General features: G+C 40.4%; 1 protein-coding gene across 1 annotated transcript; it reads right to left on the bottom strand.

Annotated features, from left to right (window-relative positions):
- Positions 1-5,714: 5,714 nt before the first annotated feature.
- LOC144595356 (collagenase 3-like) lies at positions 5,715-17,540 on the bottom strand. The gene is made up of 10 exons (XM_078402782.1): positions 17,427-17,540; positions 17,060-17,316; positions 16,026-16,174; positions 14,352-14,477; positions 13,709-13,870; positions 11,576-11,690; positions 9,673-9,806; positions 8,000-8,159; positions 6,930-7,033; positions 5,715-5,815 (listed from the first exon to the last, which is right to left on the bottom strand). The coding sequence occupies exons 1-10, from the start codon at positions 17,538-17,540 to the stop codon at positions 5,715-5,717; spliced, it is 1,422 nt and encodes a 473-aa protein (XP_078258908.1).
- Between the last annotated feature and the right edge of the window lie 7,212 nt (positions 17,541-24,752).

Below are 24,752 nucleotides of genomic sequence, written 5' to 3'. Positions count from 1 at the left end.
TCAAGGATAGTCTGAGGGTCACCAGAGAGGTAGATAGTAGTTCAGCATTGCTCTCTTGTTGCGGTAGGATATTTCAGTTGCCTGATAACAGCTGGGAAGAAACTGGCCCTGAATCTGGTGATGTGCGTTTTCACACTTCTATACGTTTTGCCTGAGAGGAGAGGGCAGAAGAGGGAATGGCCGGGGTGCAACTCGTCCTTGATTATGCTGCTGGCCTTGCCGAGGCAGCGTGAGGTATAAATGGAGTCAATGGAAGGGAGGTTGGTTTGTGTGATGGTCTGGGCTGCGTCCACAATGAATGTGTTGTGATGTGTTTTAGCTGGGCCAGCACGTCTTTCAAAGGTTCTCATGACTACAGAGGTCAGTGCGACAGGCCTACAATCATTTAGACCAGTGATCCTTGTCTTTTTGGGTATAGGGACAATAGTGGAGACCTTGAAGTAGGTAGGGACAGTGCAGGTTTTTCAGGGACTGGTTGAAAATGTCTGTGTAGATCGGTGCCAGTTGTTCGGCACAGAGCTTGAGGGTAGAGGGTAGAGGGTAGATCCTGGAGATCTCGGCTTTTCTGTTTCCTGAATAGCCTCTCCACCTCCACAATTTCTATTGTTAAACTGGAGTCAGTCTGTGAGGATGTGCAAATTGGTGATTGCATAGAGGGGGGGGGGGGGGGGGGGAGGGACCAGTCTTTGCAAACTTGGGTCAGTCTGTGAGTAGATGTGAATTGCTGTTTGGAGAGGAGTGGGTGGGGAGGGGGAATTAGCTGCAAGTAAGAGATATTGGACACTTTAGTGTCTGTTTTTAATCACTGAAGTCCTCATATACAAAAATCTGCTGTGATATGTGAGTACACCAGATGAGTTGTCCATTTATTAAATATGTTTGCATGGTTGTAGCATTAACAACATGCAGGTTGATTTAGTAGCGGGATTATTTCTTCAAACTGCTAGTTTAGGAGCTTTCTTATGCCTGTCTGTTCTGTGGCTCGTGCTACAGTGTTAGTTGATTTAAAGGCTGATGCTGAACTAATTGCTCCTGCAATAGAGTAGACCAGTTGGCTTTCCTCTGGGAACTGAGTTTGACTGGGAGAAGGAAGCGAGAGCATGGACAGCAGGATGCGACTGGAAAGTATCTTCTGGTGCAGCCATACTCCAGCCAGGATGTGGGCATCATTGTCTGTGCCTGTCGAGGTGGTGGTGGCTCTCAATGGCTGGATTAAACGGTTGCCTTGTCATGATAGTAAGTGACAGAGTAGGGGAGACACGATGAACTGCAGATAATGGTTTACAAAAAAAGACACAAATTGCTGGAAGAGAGTTGTCTGGAGAAGGGTCTTGACCCCAAACATCACCTTTACCTTTTCTCCAGAGTTACTGCAGCACCTTGTCTCTATCCGGGGGAGAGGACAAAGACTGGTAAGTGATAGATGGATGCAGGTTTTAGGTTTAGTTTAGTTTAGTTTAGAGATAGAAGCAGAGAAAATAGGTGCAGGAGTAAGCCATTCGGCAGTCCGAGCCAGCACTGCCATTCAATATGATTATGGCTGATCATCCAAAATCAATACCCCATTCCTGCTTTCTCCCCATATCCCTTGATTCCGTTAGCCCTAAGAGCTATATCTAACTCTCTCTTGAAAACATCCAGTGAATTGGCCTCCACTACCTTCTGTGGCAGAGAATTCCACAGACTCTCAACTCTGGGTGAAAATGTTTTTCCTCATTTCAGTCCTAAATGGCTCATCCCTTATTCTTAAACTGTGACCCCTGGTTCTGGACTCCCCCAACATTGGGAACATTTTTTCAGCATCTAGCCTGTTCAATCCTTTAAGAATTTTATATGTTTCCATAAGATCCCCTCTCAACCTTCTAAATTCCAGTGAATATGAGCCCAGTTGATCAATTATTTCATCGCATGTCGGTCCCACCATCCTGGAAATTAACCTGGTGAACCTACGCTGCACTCCCTCAATAGGAAGAAATTTCCTTCCTCAAATTAGGAGACCAAAACTGCACACAATGCTCCAAGTGTGGTCTCACCAGGGCCCTGTACAACTGCAGTAGGACCTCCTTGCTTCTATATTCAAATCCTCTCGCTATGAAGGCCAACATGCCATTTACTTTCTTCATTGCCTGCTGTACCTGTATGCTTACTTTCAGTGACTGATGTACAAGGACACCCAAGTCTCGTTGCACCGCCCTTTTTCCTAATCTGACCCCATTCAGATAATAATCTGCCTTGTTCTTGCCACCAAAGTGGGATAACCTCACTTTTATCCACATTATACTGCCATGCATCTGCCCACTCACCCAACCTATCCAAGTCACCCTGCAGCCTCATAGCATCCTCACAGCTCTGTGTCATCCTTCTACCCAGCTTTGTGTCATCCGCAAACTTGGAGATGTTAGCGTGGAAACAGGCCCCTCGGCCCACCAAATCCGCAAAGACCAATGATCACAACAGTTCTATTCTACACATAAGGGACAATTTACAGAAGCCAATTAACCTACACACTGGTACATCTTTGGAATGAGGGAGCAAACAGATGCACCCAGGGAAATCCCACACGGTCACAGGAAAAACATACGAACTCTGTACAGATAGCGGGCTTCAGGCGCTGTGAGGCGGAAACTCTACCGCTACACCACTGTGCCAACCACAAGAGAGGTTTTATTGGGCAGATGGCTAGGCTAGGGGTGCAAAGGAGACAAAGGATATCAGATAAGGAGAGAAGAGGAGTGAAATTTAAAGCCAGAGGTAGGATATTGGTGACAGGGCAAAATTAATCGAGTTAGATCCTTTCACGACAGCTTGAAAAGTCGAGCCATTTCTTTTGCCAGAGGTTGAATAATGTCACCTTATCCTGGTGCAATGTGGCAAAAATGATCTGACATAATGATATGTTTCTTCTCAAAAGAAAGCAGTGAAATGTGAGTGGGCAACATTTCTGGTCATTCTATTCAATTGGTTTAAAGGATCCCTGTTCCAAATGATTCTGCAATAAGTTGTTCTAATCAAGAGTACGCTGTGGATGCAGATTCAATAACTTGTATTAATGGGAAATGGATGATTGTAAGTCTCCGTTTTTTTGCTGTTTGAAAATAATTTCTCTAAATATTGTAATTGAGATTTTTCATTGTATCTGTACCTCACTGTACTTGTATTTATCACAATCAAACTTGACCTGACTTGAGAATCCTACATACTTTGAGGAATTTCCAAATTCCCTTTGCTCGTCCTTTGCTAAAGTAGTCAGTAATAACAACAAACCCAAGAATGTACCAATAGTTCCCCCTTGTGATTTGAACTGAATTTACATCCGTCACACTTGCTCTCTCACTCTTTTAAAAGGGAAACAGAGAAAACAATGAAGGTGACTCAAATGAATAAATTACCTAATATCACAGGAAATGACTTACTGGGCAGAGGGTTTGTATATAATGTCTTTATCCAGAGAGGTGCTGGAATGTGGGAATTGTTACCGCATGGAATGACTGAGGTAAATGGCAAAAAAGCTAACAATTATATGAGAGCAACAGAAATATTAAGAAGTGGGAGGAAGGTATTGTGGAACATACATGTAAAGACTGGCATGGAGCTATAGAACTCTCTGATTTGTTTTTATGTTCTGGACTGTAAAGGAGCCTAAATGGACAGTACTTGACAATTGGGAACGGAGATTGCAATGGGTAACAAACCCATGATTGTTGACTGAAGTGCGAGCCGCATTTCACTTTGTAATGTCTGGTCCTTTACGTGATTGCTACCACTCAAGACCCTTCATTAGAATCAGGATGGTTACAATATAGAAAGATACGATTCATCCCATTGTATCACAGTAACTCTCTACCAGGTATTAGTTCCACACCTCAGCCCACAATGGAACCTGCGCTAGGAATGCGACCATCATCACTTCCATGTGTTAATCCAAGAAGCATTCTTTATTGGTACCCTCACTGTAACAGAAGGAAAGTAGGCAGGCAGATAAAAGGAAATTTGGTGGTTTCTAGATCCCTGTGGGATCAAGGGACTGGAGAAAGCAATGTGAAACCAATGACTTGAACCAAAGATTGATCATGTTATGAAGGTATATTCAGATTTATTGCAATTTGTATTACATTCAAATATATTAGAACATGGATCATCTGTGACAAAGTACACATAATATCAGTAAATAAAAATTACATACCATTTTGGTTCGCTTACAATATATTAGATGACAAATGATGGGGCTCAGTTTCCTATGTTCCACCACTTTTTTAGAAATTATGTTTCAGTTTTCAATGAGCTAGGCAGCCAAAATGAACTTAGCCTTGTTTTGCTTCCCTAACACATTTACTAAATGAAATAACTCACAAAACATAAGCAACACAATCTTTTCAAGTATTAGAATATAAATATTAAAGTTATAAATAAATATTAAACATGACTGTTACAAACACATCACAATGAGAAAATAAAAGTACAATAAAAAAAGATAAATATGTAAAGGAATAATACGGGATTATTCATCATATCATATCATATATATACAGCCGGAAACAGGCCTTTTCGGCCCTCCAAGTCCGTGCCGCCCAGCGATCCCCGTACATTAACACTATCCTACACCCACTAGGGACAATTTTTACATTTACCCAGCCAATTAACCTACATACCTGTACGTCTTTGGAGTGTGGGAGGAAACCGAAGATCTCGGAGAAAACCCACGCAGGTCACGGGGAGAACGTACAAACTCCTTACAGTGCAGCACCCGTAGTCAGGATCGAACCTGAGTCTCCGGCGCTGTTCGGTTGCTGTAAAGCAGCAACTCTACCGCACCGCTACCGTATTCACAGATTAAGAATAAATTAGGCCATTTAGGACTGAGATGAGGAAAAACTTTTTCACCCAGAGAGTTGTCAATCTGTGGAATTCTCTGCCACAGAAGGCAGTGGAGGCCAATTCACTGGATGTTTTCAAAAGAGAGTTAGATTTAGCTCTTTGGGCTAAGGGAAATAAGGGATATGGGGAAAAAGCTGGAACGGGATGCTGATTTTGGATGATCATATTGAATGGCGGTGCTGCCTCGAAAGGCCGAAAGGAAGAAGGGTCTTGACCCGAAAAGTCACCCATTCGTTCTCTCCCAAGATGCTGCCTGACCCGCTGAGTTACTCCAGCATTTTGTGTCGGCCCTCTCCTGCACCTGTTTTCTATGTTTCTTTGGTTCTATTCAAACAGTTCCGATGTACACAGGATTTGTATTAGTTTTTCAACACAACATTAAAGTAAAACACTGATAATTTGGTATCCAAGATTTCAGATCTCCTGATGATTCAACTTCAGGGTCACTCATCATTACACTAAACCTGGTTATCCAGTTGAAACGGATGAGCTGAACTCACCAGAGTTTCTCACAGTAAACTTATTATATTCACTAGAAAATGTATTATGCTACAATGTCATATGTTCAAAAGAAAATGTGAAATAAAATTGTGTTGGGATGTTAGTCGGGATAACATCGTAATAATTCAGAATATCTGTGGGTCCACCCTGCCAATATCCCAAGAATGCCAGATTATCAGTTTTTACTTTATGTTGTACAAGTAGGTACACGGCGAAGCATTTTTTATTATATTCTGGTTTGTTGTTTGATTTTAAACTAGCAAAGGCCCAAAAAATTGCCTCTTACTGCAAAGATGCTCGAATTAGATTATTTGACACAGTTTGATATGTCGAGGCATTTAACATCCCAACAGTGAATTGATTCTTTGTATTGAAACGACGCGTTGCTCACTTTTGCTGAAGATGAACTGAGACGATCTAGAGAAGAAGTAAATATATCCTGCAAAACATGTAAAAGATAACATTCAACTGAGGTCACACAATCAGTTTCAACCAATGTTTCCAGATATGCATTTTTATTTCTGCATTCACATTTATAACATATTTTAGCAAGATACATTTTGGTCCTGATTCAACTTAGAAAATCTGTATAAATTATGAAAGGTACGAACTGAAATTACTAGTATGAGGTGTCTTGTGTGATGTGCTTGGACCTATGGTATTGAAAGAAAAATGGTTTCAAATTTGCATTGTAACTTTGTTTTGGAAACAGGGCAATGCTTAAATTTGAACTTTGATATCAAAGTAGGCGGGGCAATAAAATCAGCAGATTAATTCACTTGAACCTTAATGTTAAGAAATACCAAAGAAGAGACATAAATTGCTATTTGCATCATTTTTCTCAGATTCCCAACAACGTTCTGTGGATCAGTCACAATGGGACATGTCCTGCACTTACTGCCTTTTCATTAAAGAAAACCTCTGAATCATTGTTTATCCTTACCGTGAAGAAGTAAAAGAAAATAAAAGATCCATTTGTTGCAGCCTTTATTATTGTCTGCTGCATAGAATGACATTGCTTAGTGTTCTAGTAAAAACATCTCAAGAAGTGTCCCAACCTAAACTGTCACCTATCCATGTTGTCCCGAGATGCTGCCCGACCCGCTGAGTTACTCCAGCATTTTCTGCCTTTTTTTGTAAACCAGCATCTGCAGTTCCTTGTATCTACCTATATGAATATATGACATGATTGCCCATAAACCAGAAACATTTAATTAAATTGCACTGACCCAATACTGATCTGCTTAAGTCACATCACTGTTTAGACCAGGGATCAACCTGGAACTATTATGATCTGCACAATGCACAGGATTATCAGATTAATTAAGTGAGGTTTAAGAAGCTGAGTGCAATGATCCTTTAACTAAAATTATTGATCTGTGAACATTTGAATTAAATGTAGATGTAGGTGCCTGGTCCATCATTTCACCACTTTGACATGTGTAGATTTTCATTGCAGAGGTGGTCAAATGTTGCTTTAGTAACTGAAATAAAAAGACCACCAACACTTCAAAGTCTCAATATATGAAATGAATATGTGTATCTAAATTTACCATGACGTTCAAATGTTGCATCCAGCCTGGAAGGGATTCCTGGCCAGTCAATCATGATCCGTCGCGGGTAACCTTCATCCATGCTCTGTTTCACTTCATCGTAGCTAAAAGACAAAAAGATAGGTGAAGAGATGCACAATCAACCGAAACATCTAGAAACTGGACAATATTTTACCTGGAAAAACAAAAATCACAGAATTGACCAAAAAGTATTTAAGACATGGTACATGACATTTGCAACTAAAAACAATTGTTGGAAAGCGATCCGTGCCATTCCCTATGGAATTTCCTCACTCAGTGCTTATTTCTCCTTTCACTTTACTTTGCAGGAACCAAAGAGGATGCTGACCTTTAAGGGTACACGCTCTATCTGCACAGCAGCAATACCATTTGCAGCTGCCTTGGAAGAAATGGAGGTGCGCCAGGAAGAGGGAGAGGATGGGGGTAAGGAGAGGCAAGAGGCTAGCTAGGTCCAGTATGAATATCTTAACAAGAAATGGTTGCAGTGGCATCCTCCCCGAGTGATAAGATGCCTGGGATGAGGTCAAACCGGAAGAAATGTCAAGTCTTCCCAAAAATTATCCGGCTGCTCTGGTTGCACTTGCTGAGGGGAGATCCTCACATTAAAAAATGCATTTTATGCAGAACTTTCAATTCTTCAGGTGAGGTATCATTCAGGATGAAATAGAGATTTTGTAGTAAGCCACTTAATGGGTTACAATCAGTGGCAGTGGGCAGATACAGCACAATGCAAGAAAACGTCACCTCTGGGTTCTCTCACAATATCCTTGATACAGCGCGTTGGTGTTAACATTTGAAATTGAGGAGGGTCACCTGGCGTGCACTGCGGACTACATCTTTGCAAGAGGTTTCATCTCTTTTCCAGGAATCCCTTATAGCTCACCCAGAAATAATCACAGTGATCTATTTTAGGCAACCAAATTTTATGTAGTTTGAGCTACAAAACAGGTGTGTAACAATAGTACCAATAGCCAAAAACAGGTGCCAGGTAATGCTACATTCAGGCTAAAATAGGTGCATAAATGTTTTTTTATACAACAAACCATTACCTCCAGTACTGGCCTCTTGCAAAGAATAATGTCTTTGAAGTCTTCTCAATATGAACAGTGGCATCTATTTTCCTGATGTGTTTTGGAAGACCAAATTTGTAGATGGACTTTGGATATCCCGGCATGATGTTGTAGCCATCGATGGCCCAGTATTTCATTCCTATTGGATTACAGGACACAAGTTGGTATCTGCATATCAGCAAAAGTTTTCCCCTTTAAATAACTCCTCCAGGGGGCAGCCTCTCATTAGGGCATAACACAGTCACCAATTTCCAAGCCTCCCCTGACTGTGCGCTCTCTCCCTGATGGCTTTTTGCAAATCAGGCAATTCTGCAAAATATCTTATGATAACTCTGTCTATTGAGAGTACACTGTCCTTAACATCGTGCATCTTTACAGTCGCAAACCAAAAAATGATTATTGTGTTAACAGCCCACAATGTTGTGGTCGGAAATCTTGAAAATAATAAGGAAAATGAGTAGGTTGTAATCTGTTTAACCCAAGAGCTCACATACTGGGGAAGCATGATAGGAAAAATGGCCAACATAATGTTAGGACGGGAATAAATAGCGGTGCCAATGTATTTGGCCTTCACAGCACCGCTATCAATTAAAATAAGCACTGGGGTTTGCAACTAGCTAAAACTAATACACTCTGGTGAAAAGCAGGCTTCCTTATCTATTGAGGGGAGAAAGTTGTTGGCAGTTCTGTCTAGATTCTTATCCGTTGAAACCTTGAGATTACAGCTGAACTTTAGTCACTGTAGCCAGCAATTATCATATCATATATATACAGCCGGAAACAGGCCTTTTCGGCCCTCCAAGTCCGTGCCGCCCAGTGATCCCCGTACATTAACACTATCCTACACCCACTAGGGACAATTTTTTTTTTTTTTTACATTTTACCCAGCCAATTAACCTACATACCTGTACGTCTTTGGAGTGTGGGAGGAAACCGAAGATCTCGGAGTAAACCCACGCAGGTCACGGGGAGAACGTACAAACTCCTTACAGTGCAGCACCCGTAGTCAGGATCGAACCTGAGTCTCCGGCGCTGCATTCGCTGTAAAGCAGCAACTCTACCGCTGCGCTACCGTGCCGCTTTTAATAAACTGACTCCATCAATTCTCCACAAAGGGATATTGACATTTATGGTACAAATGGGGAGAGTGGTATACTAAATAACAGGAAACATAAGGTCAAAGATAACTCTGGGGAAAGACAAAGATGAAAGGTTACAGAGACATTGAACAATGATGACCTATTTGAAATCCACAAGTAACCATTGTGTCATGAGAATATAAAAGTGTTGTAGGTACTGTGAATCCTTGAAACTCTTTTGGTTCTCTCAGAGAGTTTTGCCAGTGTGCACTATTAAGGCCTTCAATAAGCCGACTTGTTCGTTAGACTCACCACTGATCTACGAGCTGTTTTATTTTGTGTCTGTGCCTATCTGAGTAAAGCCAGATACAAGGTATCTGGCTTTACATGTAGCATGAAATTCCCTCCTACACTGTTAAACAAGATATCTGAAGAAAAAGACTAAGAATCACGTATGAATGTGTTCCGCCTTTTTGAAAGGCCTAACTTCACTGCATTTTTGTTGTTTCTATCATTATCTGGGCCATGATTCTACTGCTGTATTGTTCGGAAAAGTTAAGAAACAGGGCTCACCTTTAATAACAATGAGTAAACCATTGTGCTGATTTTCGTACGCGGCATGAATCCTGACAGGAAGTCTTGGCCAGAATGATTTAATTAAAACAAGCTCACTCTCAGGGAGATGTGAATGACTCCTCCATAAAAACCTAGTAAAATAACAAAAGATTATCAGAATGTGTAAATAGCCCAAATGAGAAATACAACATTGGCATGTTCCTCGATATATGTTATACTTGACTGTCTATTTAACTCAATATCAACAAATAATTTCAAATAATATATTATTTTAAGTACTTCACATACTGATATTAAAACTGGTAAGTGATGCATTCCATAAATGAATATCATTTCTACATTACAAAATGAAACACAGTTAAAAAACATTTCACTGGGTGCAGAGGTCTATGAGATGTTGTCAGGTTATAGAAGCCTGCCATTTCCCCCTGTTCCCATTCATTGCTCAGACCAGTTTTCATTGTTTCTTCTGTTGAGCATAAGAACAATAAGAACAGAAGCTCATACAGTCCATCTACCTTCTTCACCCTGATTTGAATCAGCACTACTTCTACAAAATATTTATTGACACATCTAACTAGTTACTGACTCAAGATATGAGGTGGAGTGCACACCCCATCAGCATCAATGGTACCAAAGTGGAAATGGTCAACAGCTTCAAGTTCCTATGCATAAATGTCACTGACAATTTGGCCTGGAACAACCACCCACATTGAAGCTACGGTCAAGAAAGCACACCAATGCTTCTATCCCCAGATGACTCAGAAAGTTCATGGACACTTCCCAGATGCTATAGTTGCATCTCAGAAAGCATCCTGTCGGGGTAGATCACAGCTAGGTTTGGCAACAGCTCTGCCCAAAACTGCAAGAAATTAAAGACAGTTGTGGATGTAGCCCAGTCCATTGCGCAGATCAGCCTCCCCACTTCCACTTCACCTACATTTCACACTGCTTTGACAAAGCAGCCAACATGATCAAGATCCCTTTTCACCCCATCATTCCCTCTGCTCCCCTCTCCCGTCAGGCAGAAGATACTTAAGTTTGAAAGCATATACCACCAGATTCAGGAACACCTTCTTCCTCATTGTTATCAGAGTACTGAACAGATCTTGTATAAGGCAGGGTGTAGTCCTGAACTTCCAATCTACCTCATTGTGGACCTTTGACTTTCTGTCTGTAACTATAGAAAATAGGTGATGGAGTAGGCCATTTGGCCCTTCGAGCCAGCATCATCATTCAATGTGATCATGGCTGATCATTCACAATCAGTACCCCATTCCTGCCCTCTCCACATACCCCCTGACTCCGCTATCATTAAGAGCTCTCTGTAACTCTCTCTGTAATACTATAATACTGTAACACTATATTCTACACTCTGGTATCTTTCTCTTTGCACAGCCTGTTGTGCTCACATATGATTTGATATATATGTAGAATATATATTTATAGAATTTTATATATATATATATATATATATATATATATATATATATATATATAATTATATATATCATATTATACATATCATACTTTATATATAATATATATAATCAAATCATTCAAGAGTACAACTGGCAATGCAACAAGTAAAATACCAGATATATATTGTTATTACGATAAAAAATCATATATATTATGATTTGACCAGATACTACACAAACAAATCTTTTTACTGTATCTCAGTACAAGTGACAATAATCGAGCAATACCAAACTCTGATGGGAGCAGTAACTTGACTTGTTGTGATCAGTAGACAACAATGCATTTACCATTCAATAATAAAACAGCAAGAATGTTTGGCGAACAATTTAGTCAAATATCTCTGCGAAAACATTTGCAACATGAAACTATATTAATGTTATTAAAAGCACTGTTCTCAGATATTTTGCAAATTTCATACCGGTCCTTAAAATATAATGTTTCTCCACGAAGACCAGCAACAGCATCAAAATACAAATAAGGATCACAGACATCAGGCGTTTCTGCTGGTGGTGGATGCACTTCATTTGATGAACCTTGTGAAAAGTAAATAAACATATTGTAAACAATGTGGAATATGCAGGTACAGCAGGCAGTGAAGAAAACAAATGGCATGTTGACCTTCATAGAGAGAGAATTTGAGTATAGGAGCAAGGAGGTCCTACTGCAGTTGTACAGGGCCCTGGTGAGACCACACCTGGAATATTGTATGCAGTTTTGGTCTCCTAGTTTGAGGAAGGACATTCCTGCTATTGAGGGAGTGGAATTTAGAAGGATGAGAGGGGATCTTATAGAAACATATACAATTCTTAAGGGATTGGAAGGCTAGATGCAGAAACAATGTTCCCAATGTTGGGGGAGTCCAGAACCAGAGGTCATAGTTTAAGAATAAGGGGTAGGCCATTTAGGACTGTGATGAGGAAAAACTTTGTCACCCAGAGAGTGGTCAATCTGTGGAATTCTCTGCCACAGAAGGCAGTGGAGGCCAATTCACTGGACGTATTCAAGAGAGAGTTACATATAGCTCTTTGGGAATCAAGGGATATGGGGAGAAAGCAGGAACGGGGTACTGATTCTGGATGATCAGCCATGATCATATTGAATGACGGTGCTGGCTCGAAGGGCCGAATGGCCTACTCCTGCACCTCTTTTCTATGTTTCTATTCAATGCTATCATAGCACTCACAGACTACAGTAGATTTTACATCACAGACCCATTCTAATTTTTTGCATTAGTTGTACAAGATTTCATGGAGATCAATAATACTAAAAACATTGATTCTTTTTATTCTATTCATTCATCAGGATGTGGCTGTTGCCGGCAAGAACTCTAGGAAAAGTTGGTGGTGACCTGTCTCTACAATCGTTCATGCGCTTGTGGTAAACTTGATTTTAAGGTAATATCACAATCTTTAAGAGATGGGAGGAAATAAAAGTAATGGATTGCTACACCATTCTCAAACTAATCCTACATCTACTATAAGAGAACAATGAAAATTCTGTAAAGGATTATGGATGGAAATCTCGCCATTCTACAGATGCTTCCATAGCCTTCTGCAGGATAATGAGAAAATATTGCTGTACCAAACATTTCAATTAATGAAATTGTGGCCAGAAAATTTAACTTAGCTATCTGTAATGGATCATATTATAGGAAGGAACTGCATATGCTGATTTACACTGAAGATAGACACAAAAAGCCAGTGTAAATCAGTGGGTCAGGCAGCATCTCTGGAAACAAGACCTAGGTGATGTTCGGGTCGAGACCTTTCTTCACATTGGAGAGAAAGTGTGCAACATACATTCTGGTGTACAACTAGTGAAAGATAAGTCTTAAAGAGATCTGCCCCTTGTGATAAAGTTATTATTTAATGGGAAACAATAGTCAACAGCTTGTGTAGTACTGAATAACATCATTAAATCAGAGAAGTATAATTGTAAAACACTCTGGTTTATTGCTTCCAATCTTGATTAACTGAACTAATGGACATTGGGGTTTATACAAGTACCCATGCCATCATCTCTTGGCCATTTGAGATACTCTTCCTTTATTTCAAGACTGTGCATGATTGTGCCCTTCTCCTTAACAACACAATTAACTTTGAAGTCAACAATTACAAAGACCACTCCTCACCTGGTCAGTTCAATAAACTGTAGATATTTCTTCCTGATCTCAGTTAAGCAATATAGCTGATGAAGGTACAAACACTGATACTTGTTCTGAATGTTCTAATTTGCATTTAATTCAAAGGTCCAATAGATCGAGGTGAGAGATAACACCTTCAAACTTTAAAATGTTAATTTATGGCAATTTTTTGTATTCTAGATAAACAACTATCAAAGCATAATTTTTTTGCATCATAATTTTGCATTATAATTTTTTTGCATCATGCTACAATACTACACTGGCAGTGTACCAGAAGTTTTTCACTGTACCTCGGTACATGTGACAATAAACTAAACTAAACTAAACTAAACAGTGCTTAAACTATCTGCATCATCACTGATTACTAAGACAGGAATAGTTCAGCATTTATTTGACACTTAAACTTACCATATAGAGCTTGGATTCCATTAACGTCATCACGTGAGAGACGGAACTCTTTCATCGGTGTGAATACGTACACTGGATACATCAATGCTCCGGGATCCTGAGAGTGAGCCAGTCCCAATGCATGGCCAAACTCATGGGCAGCCACAATAAAGAGATTGTACCCTAAGGAAAAAGGATCACAAGATGGCAGATTTAAAACCTGTTACAACACATGGTCCTATCTGATGAATATTTCAAATGATTAACAACCAATGTACAAACAATGAAGTTTTAAAGCATGGAATATGGCAGTAATAAGTTTCATAGAATCTTTTTTTTCTCCTCACATGCTGAAAATTTGTATTAGTACATTTTATCTGTTAATGTGTTGAATTAGTAAAGTTCATGGTGAGGAGCTTTAACAACTTGTAATCTAATTATATTTCTGAGTGATGATGAATAAAATGATTCTTTATAATTAAATCTCCACCAGAAAAAAAAATTACATCAAGAAACCCAGGGAAAACATTTTTTTTTAAATTAATGTTGCTCGTTAATGTTGCTCGCTAACAACTTAACTGGTACTTTTACAGAAAAACCTTATTTGTCAAAGCCCATTTTTACCAATGATTATTACGTTAATAATTGGAGTCAATTGTTTTACCATGTGATCCTATTGTCCATGCTTCATCTTCATCAAAGTGAGTGTCCCCTCCAATGCCTTCAGCTGGAGGGAAAGCATGGGCCAGTATGCCATGCGGTCCATCAAATGGGTAAGCGTCTCCATGTTCTGGAAATAATGAAAAAATGTGTCAAAAAACAATTTTGGAAGCTGTGAAAGGCTTACTGTATGCAAAATGTTCTACATGATGACAGGAGACGGAGAAGCAGAACTTAATTCTGTAACCTGAGCACCAGGGAGCTGCTCTCTGGTGCACCAGCTGAACTATTTGGCAAAGTTGGTTTGAGAAGAAATGAGAAGCCTTGGATCCATTTTACTCTTATTTTTCACAAATTGGTCTCACAGCTAACGAGCAAATTGTAACATTGCAAGAGACATTTGGTTCCTTAGCCCCAGTTTGTAATTGAATATAAAATCCTACAGGTCAGTATTTTTGGAGTGTGGAAACCATCCCATCTTTGAAAATACAGAGTAAACGGGAAATTTGCACCACCGGATAAATTTATTGATGTACAGAATTTGGACACCGCCTGAACTGAGGAGATAATTAAGAGCCAACTGCATTAGTGGGTCTATGTAGGAAAATAACTGCAGATGCTGGTACAAATCGAAGGTATCACAAAATGCTGGAGTAACTCAGCAGGTCAGGCAGCATCTAGGAGAGAGGGAATGGGTGACATTTCGGGTCGAGACCCCTCTTCAGACTGAAGACTGAAGTCTGAAGAAGGGTTTCGACCCGAAACTTCACCCATTCCCTCTCTCCTAGATGCTGCCTGACCTGCTGAGTTACTCCAGCATTTTGTGATACCTTCGCATTAGTGGGTCTGGAGTCACATACAAGCCAGACTAGGTAAGGACACCAAACTTTATTCCCTAAAGAGCATTCATGAACATTGTATTTTTCCAACAATCAGTGGTATCATGGATACTATTTCTAAGACTAACCTTTTTAAAGTTTCACATTAATTGCATTGTAGTAATTCAATTTCTCGAACTGACATGATGAGATTTAAAGTTACATTTCAAGATCAATGGCCCAGAATTGGGGCATCGACCTAGAGACCTAAGTTTAAATCTCTTAGTTTATGAATCAATCTCTATTTACCACATATTATAAATAACAATAATGTCTGTGTTTCCTTCCACTGTCATGATTATCAACAGTCTGACACTTCAAATATTCATCGGATCATGATACCTTTTTGAAGCATTTTAATTATTTGCTTTGTTTATGCATATTATATTTCCTCAAAAAAGTTCTATTAGTTGGGGCGGGTACAATGGCACAGCAGTAGAGTTGCTGCCTTACAGTGCTTTAGACCCGGGATCGATCCTGACTACGGATGCTGTCCGTACAAAGTTTGCACGTTCTCCCCATGACCACGTGGGTTTTCTCCAGGTGCTTCTGTTTCCTCCCACACTTCCAAAATGGACAGGTTTGTAGGTTAATTTGCTTGGGTAAAATTGTAAATTGTCCCTCGTGTGTAGGATAATGTTAGTATACGGTGATTGTTGGTCAGCAAGGACTCAGTGGGTTGAAGGCCCTGTTTCCGTGCTGTATCTCTAAAGTCTAAGGTATTAAAAGTAAAGTCTAAAGGACTTTGGACGCCAACATTTATTCTAAAAAAGCAAAAACTTAAATAAATCTGTTCATACCTCTAGCCCCAAATGTGATCATAATATCAGCTTGTCCCTCATCGGTTCTGTTGAATTTCAAAGGCGTGACGTTACTCCAAACCTTGAAAGCTTTCTCTATTGCCATGTGCACCTCAGCACGTGAAAGATCCGGCGTATAGTTCAGAATTCTTTAATGAAGAAACAACAAAGTAAGAATTTGTACTGAATACAATTGATCAAACCTTGCTGGAGTAGGACTTTTCTCAGCATATGCCACCAGCTAAATTCATCCTGTTCTCTTCAACTTGAAGATTTCTTGTGCCACAAATTGTTGGAGCCGTGAGCTGGGTTTGACATGGGTTTGACAAATAGAGTATCTTGAGGCATGGGGAATATAAGGATATAAAATCTACATTTTTCAACAGCATGATCGAAAGATTGAAAAACAAACAGAAATAAAAGAGATCATTAAATTGAGTAATTAAACAAGCTCAAACAGGGGAAAGATGTAGAAATATTTTGTTTAAATGATTGAATTATGGAGATGGAAAAAGACATGGCATTTAAAAGAAATCTCTGGATATAACTTAAATTGCCATGAATAAAACTCGCGGGATGCCGCATGCCCCTCCGAGTTACTCCAGCACTTTGTGTCTATCTTCGGTATATATCAGCATCTGTATTTCCTTTCTACACAGTTTAAAATAGTCCCTTTCTAAACATATTGAATGGCATTGCATTATTAACTATTTTGCCATTTATAGATTATCTAAACATAATTACAAGCCTAATTATCTATAGTAAGCTTAATATTCAACTGGTACATAAATTCATAAGTTCTTTAAAATTACAGGCAGGCTAAGGGTGTGATGCTGTCTGTATAATTAAAACTGTAAATCAATTTGAATCAATCAAAAAATTCTGTAAATTTGCAGTTTAGGAATTGTCACTTAATCAGCTATATTTCTAAGATGAATGGAGTACCAATAAAATTGTACACTGTTATCCTACTGGCAGTATTTAGCCAACCCAAACACTGAAATGTTGTTCAGAAGTACAGTGCATAAGATTACCTGTATGTTAACAAATCCTGTTTCCATTTCAGTTTTCTTGGGAAGTGATTATATTCAGCAACATCAGGAACTCCACAACGAGGTTTTTCCATTACTCCCAGAGTTTCAGCATCTAGAGAGCCAGTTACTCTGAGGCCAAAATATTCTTGCATTTTCCTAATCTTCTCTGAAAATGAACCTGATGTTCTGTAGGTTTTGGACTTTCCCATGATTCTTGTTGACTGATCTTCAAGCTTGTAGAATTGGTTCAGGTAAGTCTTCAAAACAAAAGATTTAGCATTGTTAATGTTGCCTTTACCTATTAGGAAAAAAAAATTATACTAGAAAATATAATTTCACAGCATTTCACTTGCACTCTGTACATTACCTCAGCCAACTGCCAATCCTTCTCATCTTTCTCAGCTTCGAACAGTCGTGGAATAGCAGAAGTACATGTTACATGAACTAAAACAAATAAAACTGGAGACCAAAAATACTTCATCTTTCTCTTCTCAACTGAAGGTTATTCAGGATACTTCTGTTTCCTGAATTTTCCTTGTGGCTTTTATACTCTGGTTTGTATAGTGCTCTGCTAATTGATGATTCATATGTGATTAAGAGCTAGCCACAGCTGTATAACGGCCGGTTAAGCTCGCCCAGGATGTCCATTTAAGGACGTGCTTCCATTTCCTCATCCAATATTTGTAAATCTTCTATGTATTTTTCAGAATAAATCAGCCCAGTGGGTATTTGATGTTACATTCGAGTCAACCAAACATTTGTAAAATTTTGCTGTCACAATGAACTTTCATCGCAGAACCAACACAATATAATTAATTGAAAATCAAAAGACATCAGGCACTGAAATTCTGAAATAAAATAGAAAGTGCAGGAATTACTTGGTGGAGAGAGAAATTGTTTTTAATGTTTCAGGTAAATGAGCATTCAGAATTTCTCTCAATTACTTCTCTTGCATGCCACAGGGAGCTTAATCACCTGTCAGTCGGTAACTTCCCCTTTCATAGAAACATAGAAACATAGAAAAATAGGTGCAGGAGTAGGCCATTCGGCCCTTTGAGCCAGCACCATTCAATACGATCATGGCTGATCATCTAAAATCAATACCCCGTTCCTGCTTTTTTCCCATATCCCTTGATTCCTTTAGCACTAAGAGCTAAATCTAACTCTCTCTTGAAAACATCCAGTCTAACTCTCTCTTGAAAACTTCCCCTTGCAGTGGCCCCAGCTCTGCCTTGGTTTGTTTGGTGCACCTGGACACCTGGATCCCCATGTGGTACGAAGGCTTGGCTGAGTCAGATCCTGGGAATGATCTTCCACAATCTGGGATTTGGGCTGTCCAGAGGGTTTTGGAAGACCATAGAGTCCTGTGAATTCGAGATGAAGGTTTCAGGGAAGGGAAGAAACACGGTGCTGAATTTGGGTCTCAAGATCAAGGAAGAGGATGAATACTTTTGCATTTGAGCAGAGGGAAAACCAAGCCACAAGCTTATTCTCCAGGCATTTTGAACAGGCCATGTACAAGCCTGCACAGTGTGACCATTATTCTTTCTGACCTTACTCTGACAATTCCTCTGAATCAATGTCAACAACAATGTGGTGAGATATCATTGCCTCAATGGAGGCTGCAGCTCTCAGTCATCTAGAGGCAAAAGGAGTTTGCCCAAGGGCATCGTGTTTCTTGTCCCTGATCCTGAAGACTCTCTCCAAATTGTAGAGGACATTTATTAGTTTCTAATCTTGAGATTGGAATTATTTCAGTAACTTGAAGCTCAAGACTGCCCATGCTTCAACTTTATCTAACCCAGGTGGTATCTTGGGAATATAGTAAAAGATGTGAACAAGCAAATTGGAAGGTATGAGATATAAATATAACATTCAGGGGAATGGGCAAATAGACTTTTGTCAGGTTTTGTGGAATCTGCTGCCATTTGAAGCCAATATAACAGACATACACTTTTTAACCTTAACCTGCATTCTGAACAATCTAAAAATAGGAAAGAACTTTTGTTTATAGTTTAGTTTAGTTTAGAGATACTGCACGGAAACAGGCCCTTCGGCCCACCGAGTCTGTGCCAACCAGCGATCCTCGCACATTAACACTGCCCTACACACACTAGGGACAATTTACAATTCTATCAAGTCAATTAACCTACAAACCTGTATGTTTTTGGAATGTGGGAGGAAACTGGAGCACCCAGAGAAAACCCACGCAGGTCACAGGGAGAACGGACAAACTCCATACAGACAGCAACCGTAGTCAAGATTGAATCAGGGAATCTGGCGTTGTAAGGCAACAACTCTATCGCTGCTCCAATGTGCCACCCTTGGTAGAAACTTTTAACATTATTTTATCTCAGTATGAATAAATATTAGGCATTTTTAAGCGAAGTTTTTGGTAGATCCATAATCCATCTTATTCATTGATTCCACCTCCCGGTCACACAAACTCATTCCCAATAAAACTGATAAGAATAAAACTCTGTATTCCTGTGTAAGCTATCAACTAACATTTATCTTCCCCAGCCCCTCCTTCAAACCGTCATCATCAACACTCTTCTGAAACCCATGATCCCTTGGGCTTAGCTACCTATGACCTCATTTTCAACATACTGTCTTCTCTGAATTGATTGTATGCTTTGTTGTCACCTTCCCCTTAGCTATCAAGAACCATTCTACATTTCCTTATCATCGTCTGCTTTGACCTGTCATTTTCACAACCTACCCTTCCATATCTCTAGACTCCCTCCCCCCGATTCTCAGTCTGAAGAAGGGGCTCGACCCGAAACGTCACCCATTTCTTTTCTCCAGAGATGCTGCCTGTCCTACTGTTACTCCAGCACTTTTGTCTATCTTCTCTGAATTGATTACCCCTTCCCAATAATGTGCCCATCTGTCCCTAAATTTTGTATCATGTATCAGGCATTGAATGGGCTAAAATTACCTCCAACTAAACTAAGTCTAAAACTATTTACTTTAGTTCCTAATGACTCGATTCCTCACTTTTGCTCTTAAGTTGAACCAAAGTACCTGCATATTTGACCTTGAGATGAGCTTCAGAATGTGTATCCATACTTTCCTTGGGACTGCCTCTTTCCACTCATACAACAATGTTCAACTGTTCAGCTCATTTGGTGATAAGATCTTAATCTATGCCTTTCATAACTGAGTTGGATATTCCAACAGATTGCCGGGAGACCTCTATCATCCATTGTACTACTTAGGTTCCAACATCCAACATGCACTAGCCATGGGTCACCTATGGTCCCTGAGATGGTTGATCACCTTGATTCCTGGTTACACAACCTTTTATTAAAACTTCTCCCCACTGTAACAAATCAATTATAAAGAATATAATGGTCTACCTCTGGCAGTCAAGACTGAACTTCAGAATTCCCTCTCTAAACCTCTGACTTTTAATTTAGTTTACTTTAGTTTAGTTTAGAGATACAGCTTAGAAACAAGCCCTTCAGCCCACCAAATCCATGCCAACCATCGATCACCTGCTCAAGCAAATTCTGCTATCCCAGATTTGTATCCACTCCCAACACACAAAGAACAATTTTGCAGGGGCCAAGCAACCTTCATACTCACACATCGCAGTCACAGGGAGGACGTGCAACCTCCACACAGACAGCATGCAAGGTCATGATTGGTCTCCTGTGCCATGAGGCAGTAGTTCTACCAGCTGCACTGCTGTGCCACCCAACGTCTCATTCATTTTGTGAAATAATTCCCAGCACCCAAGCATCTCTGTGTGTGGATTGGTTAAAAAGGGTCATCTGCTGTGAAATATTATTGAATGTCTCACCATTTTAAAAGACATGAGCTGTTCTGGCTCTGTTGAAGTGCAGGGTTTTGGGTTGCCCTTATGTCCGCTGGTTCATGGCCGACAGAATTAGGCCATTGGGCACCTTGAGTACTCCGCCATTCAATCGTGGCTGATCAATTTTTCCCCTCTTAACCCCATTCTCCTGCATTCTCCCCGTACATCTGGCATCCTTACTAATCAAGAACATATCAATCTCCCACGAATGGAAACATTATCTTCACATCCACTGGATCTGGGTATTTCATTATTTGGTAAATGACAATGAGATCCCTCTTCATCCTTCTAAACTCCAGCAAGTACTGTCCAAGAGCCATCTAATGCTCATCACCTTGCACCTCCGATTTCTGAATCCTCTCCCCATTTGGAAAATAGTCTACATCTTTATTCCTACTACCAAAGTGCATGACTGCCACTTATTTGTCCACACTCCCAACCTGCCCATGTCCTTCTGCAGTCTCCATGCATCCTCCACACTACCTGCCACTCCAGCTATCTTATCATCGCAAACTTGGCCACACGCCATCATTTCCATCATTCAAATCATTGACAGGCAACATGAAAAATAGCAGACCCAACACCGAGCCCTGCAGAACACCACTAGTCACCAGCAGCCAACCAGAGAACGGCCCCTTTAATCCCACTCTTTGCCTGCCATCCAGCCAATCTTCTATCCATGCTAGCATTTCCTCTCCAATACCATGGGCTCTCATCTTGTTTAACAGCCTCAAATGTGCCACCTTATCAAAGGCCTTCAGGAAATTCTGGCTGCTGTCTGCCCTTTCTCCGCTGTTATCATTCTCATTCTCAGGGACAAGAGAGCACTTCATCCAGTTGTCAGAAACAGCAGATATCTCTTCATCATGCTAATACATGAAATACAGCAAGAAATTAAGATCCTCATATCTCTTTCCCAATTGTTGAGGAAGGCTATGCACATTTATCAAACCGTATAAGTGGAACATGAATTCCTGCAGTATATTCTGCTATAGGTTTTGTAATGGGACTTGTTGTTGTAACTGGGGACACTGGTGGCATTTGGTGCAGTAACTGTTTCAGGGACCCAGGTTCCTGTGCAATTTGTGTGGAGTTTGCATGTTCTCTCCATGAGTCGTTGGGTTTCTTCTTGGACTACCAGTTTCCTCCCATCTCCCAATGGCATGCTGGGAAATCAATTGGTCATTGTAAATTGCCCTTCAGCATTGGTTAATGACATAATGAATCACAGGGTATTCAATTAAGAGAGTAAGGTGCAAGGGGATGGTAAATAAAGTGAGTAAGAATGAGATTAATGGAATTATGCTCCTGGGACCTGAAATGTACCTCATGACCTGAACGGTCTTGTTTAGTGTTGTATTGACATAAAGGTCTGTCAAAGTGTATGTGCAGTTAGTAATCATTGCCTTCGGGGATAATTCTTGTATCTATAGATACATGGTTTTGAGTTCCAAAACATGTATAGGCGAGTTAAATAATCGCATAATGAAAACATCGTTTCTGGTTCATGGGTGCCTGGGTTTGCAAGTAACTGCCTATTTAACATGGCAAGGCGCAATGTGCTTCAATCGGTGTCTAATTGGGAACCTGTGGATTGATTCAGTCTAAGGATTTCATTCGGTAAAAAAAGGAGAGCTGCCGGAGGAACTGAGCGGGTCAGGCAGCATAGGTGGAATAAAATGGACAGATGACATTCACGGTTGCTGCCTGAGCCGCTGAGTTCCTCCAGCAGCTCTCCTTTATTTGTTCCTGGTTTCAGCATCAGCAGTCTCTTCAATTCATTAACATTGTCACTCGACTTTAGGGCACATCTTACATTCAATCTGTTGATGTAAGCAGTGAATAACAATTGAAAGACAACTTTTGCCCTACTGATAAGTTTGCTTGTTTTGCTTGCAACATACAAAAGTCATTGGCTGGGAGTTTCAATGCTCATCACCCAGTGATTTCCCCCACACATCAGCAGCTGGCTGTCACACAGCCATGCTGCCCTTTAAAGGATGACATAGTTGTTTCATCTGTTCATTGTAAAAGTAAGGTTTTCTAAAGTGGGAAAATATGCTGAACGCGGTTTTAACTTGATGGCAGTCCGGAAAAATTAGACGCAGTGAAGCCAGGAAATTGGATAGTATGTGGTTTCATTCAATTCTTCCTGGAACATGACACACAGGCATATTGCATGACATTTTCTGACAATATGAATCATTCTGTCCCTACTTTCTGTGATAAACACGAAATTACCATTGATGACCTTCTTACCAGGCAAGCAACATTGGTGCAGGACTCTAACTTTGCCGGACAGCTGTCCCTCTTCCCCTTACACTGGTATGCCTGATGACTATAATATTTCTCTTTTCTTCCCCACCCATTTAAATGTTCTCTGTTCTATGGAGCTGCAGAGTGCTTGTGGATTCTCTCTGCAGTCCTCATACTCGTCCAGACGGGGAGCAAATACCTTGTACCTGTTAGACAAGGGTAGGACCTTAGGCTCCTCAGGAACTCTCCTTCTGAACCCTCCTCCTGCATTTTCTGCAATCACACCATCTTGTGATAACATCATTAGAGGTACGTAGAAAATAGAACAGCACAGTGTGGGAATGGGCCCTTTGGCCCACAATACTTGCGCCAGACGTGATACAAAATTAAACTGGTCTCATCTGCCTGTACATGATCCATATCCTCTATTCCCTGTACTTCCTTGTACTTTACAAAAGCCTCTCAGTTGGTCTGAGATATGACTGCTCCATGAAATATAATGTCCAGGTAACAATCCCCCTCCCTGATATATCACAGTTTGTAGCTCGAACTTCAGCTCATCATCCCTAAGCCAAAATTCCTCTAACACCCATACTTGCTGCAGGTGTGGTCATTGTTTAGCACAGTCCACCAAGTTGCATCCATGGCATATTGCCTGCCAAGCTATCTGCTCCAAGTAACTAATAGCGTTTCTTAGTTTAATTATTTCACATTCGATTTCATCACAATCGTGAACCAGATGGAGCTCACACGTGGCAACTTTAGAATGTATCTCACATGCAAAGACATCGAAGAGGATTTTTAGAAGGTAAGAAAGATAATTAACAGTGATGCTGATCTACAAAATATTCTGGGTGGCCAAAAGTAAACGAGTGAAAAGCCATGTTTGGACATACAGTGAGCCTTATAATAGTATGTGTATCCTCTGGGTGCTCCAGTTTGCCTCCCACAAACAAATGCAAATTTGCTGGTTAATCGTTTTTTGAGTAAATTGTAAATTGTAAATTGCTCCTAGTGTGTAGGGAGTGGATGTGAAAGTGGGGTAACATAGAACTAGTGTGAACGGGTAATTGATGGTTGGTGTGGAAAGGCTTGTTCCCATGCTATATCTCAAAACATTAAAAATGTGTCTAGGAAGGGAGGAGTCGGCAGCACAGTGTGCCAGCTCGCTCACTTCCCGAATTGCGTGGTTGCAAGAAATGTATTATTGCATGTAGGCATGGAAAACCCCTGTCTTTGCTGCATTAAATGTTATGAATGGATAGAATTGCAAAATAAAGAGCTACCAGCCTCCCCTCCCTCGCCCTTATCTACACTTCATGCTGTCTCAAAAATCCCCAGATAATCAAGGATGACTCACATCACAGCCATAGAGTCATAGAGTGATACAGAGTCATAGAGGGAAACAGGCCCATCGGCCCAACTTGCCCACAGCGACCAGCATGTCCTATCTGCACTAGTCCCACCTGCCTGTGATTGTCCTCTATCCCTCTAAACCTGTCCTATTCATGTACCTCTCTCATTGTTTCTTAAATGTTGCAATAGTCCCTGCCGCAATTACTTCCTCTGGCAGCTCGTTCCATACACCCACCACCTTTTGTGTGAAAAAGTACC

This window comes from Rhinoraja longicauda, chromosome 7 (assembly GCF_053455715.1).
Source record: "Rhinoraja longicauda isolate Sanriku21f chromosome 7, sRhiLon1.1, whole genome shotgun sequence".
NCBI lineage: Eukaryota > Metazoa > Chordata > Chondrichthyes > Rajiformes > Arhynchobatidae > Rhinoraja > Rhinoraja longicauda.
The sequence above is the reverse complement of the archived record's forward strand: the minus strand, read 5'-3'. Positions and strand labels throughout refer to the sequence as shown.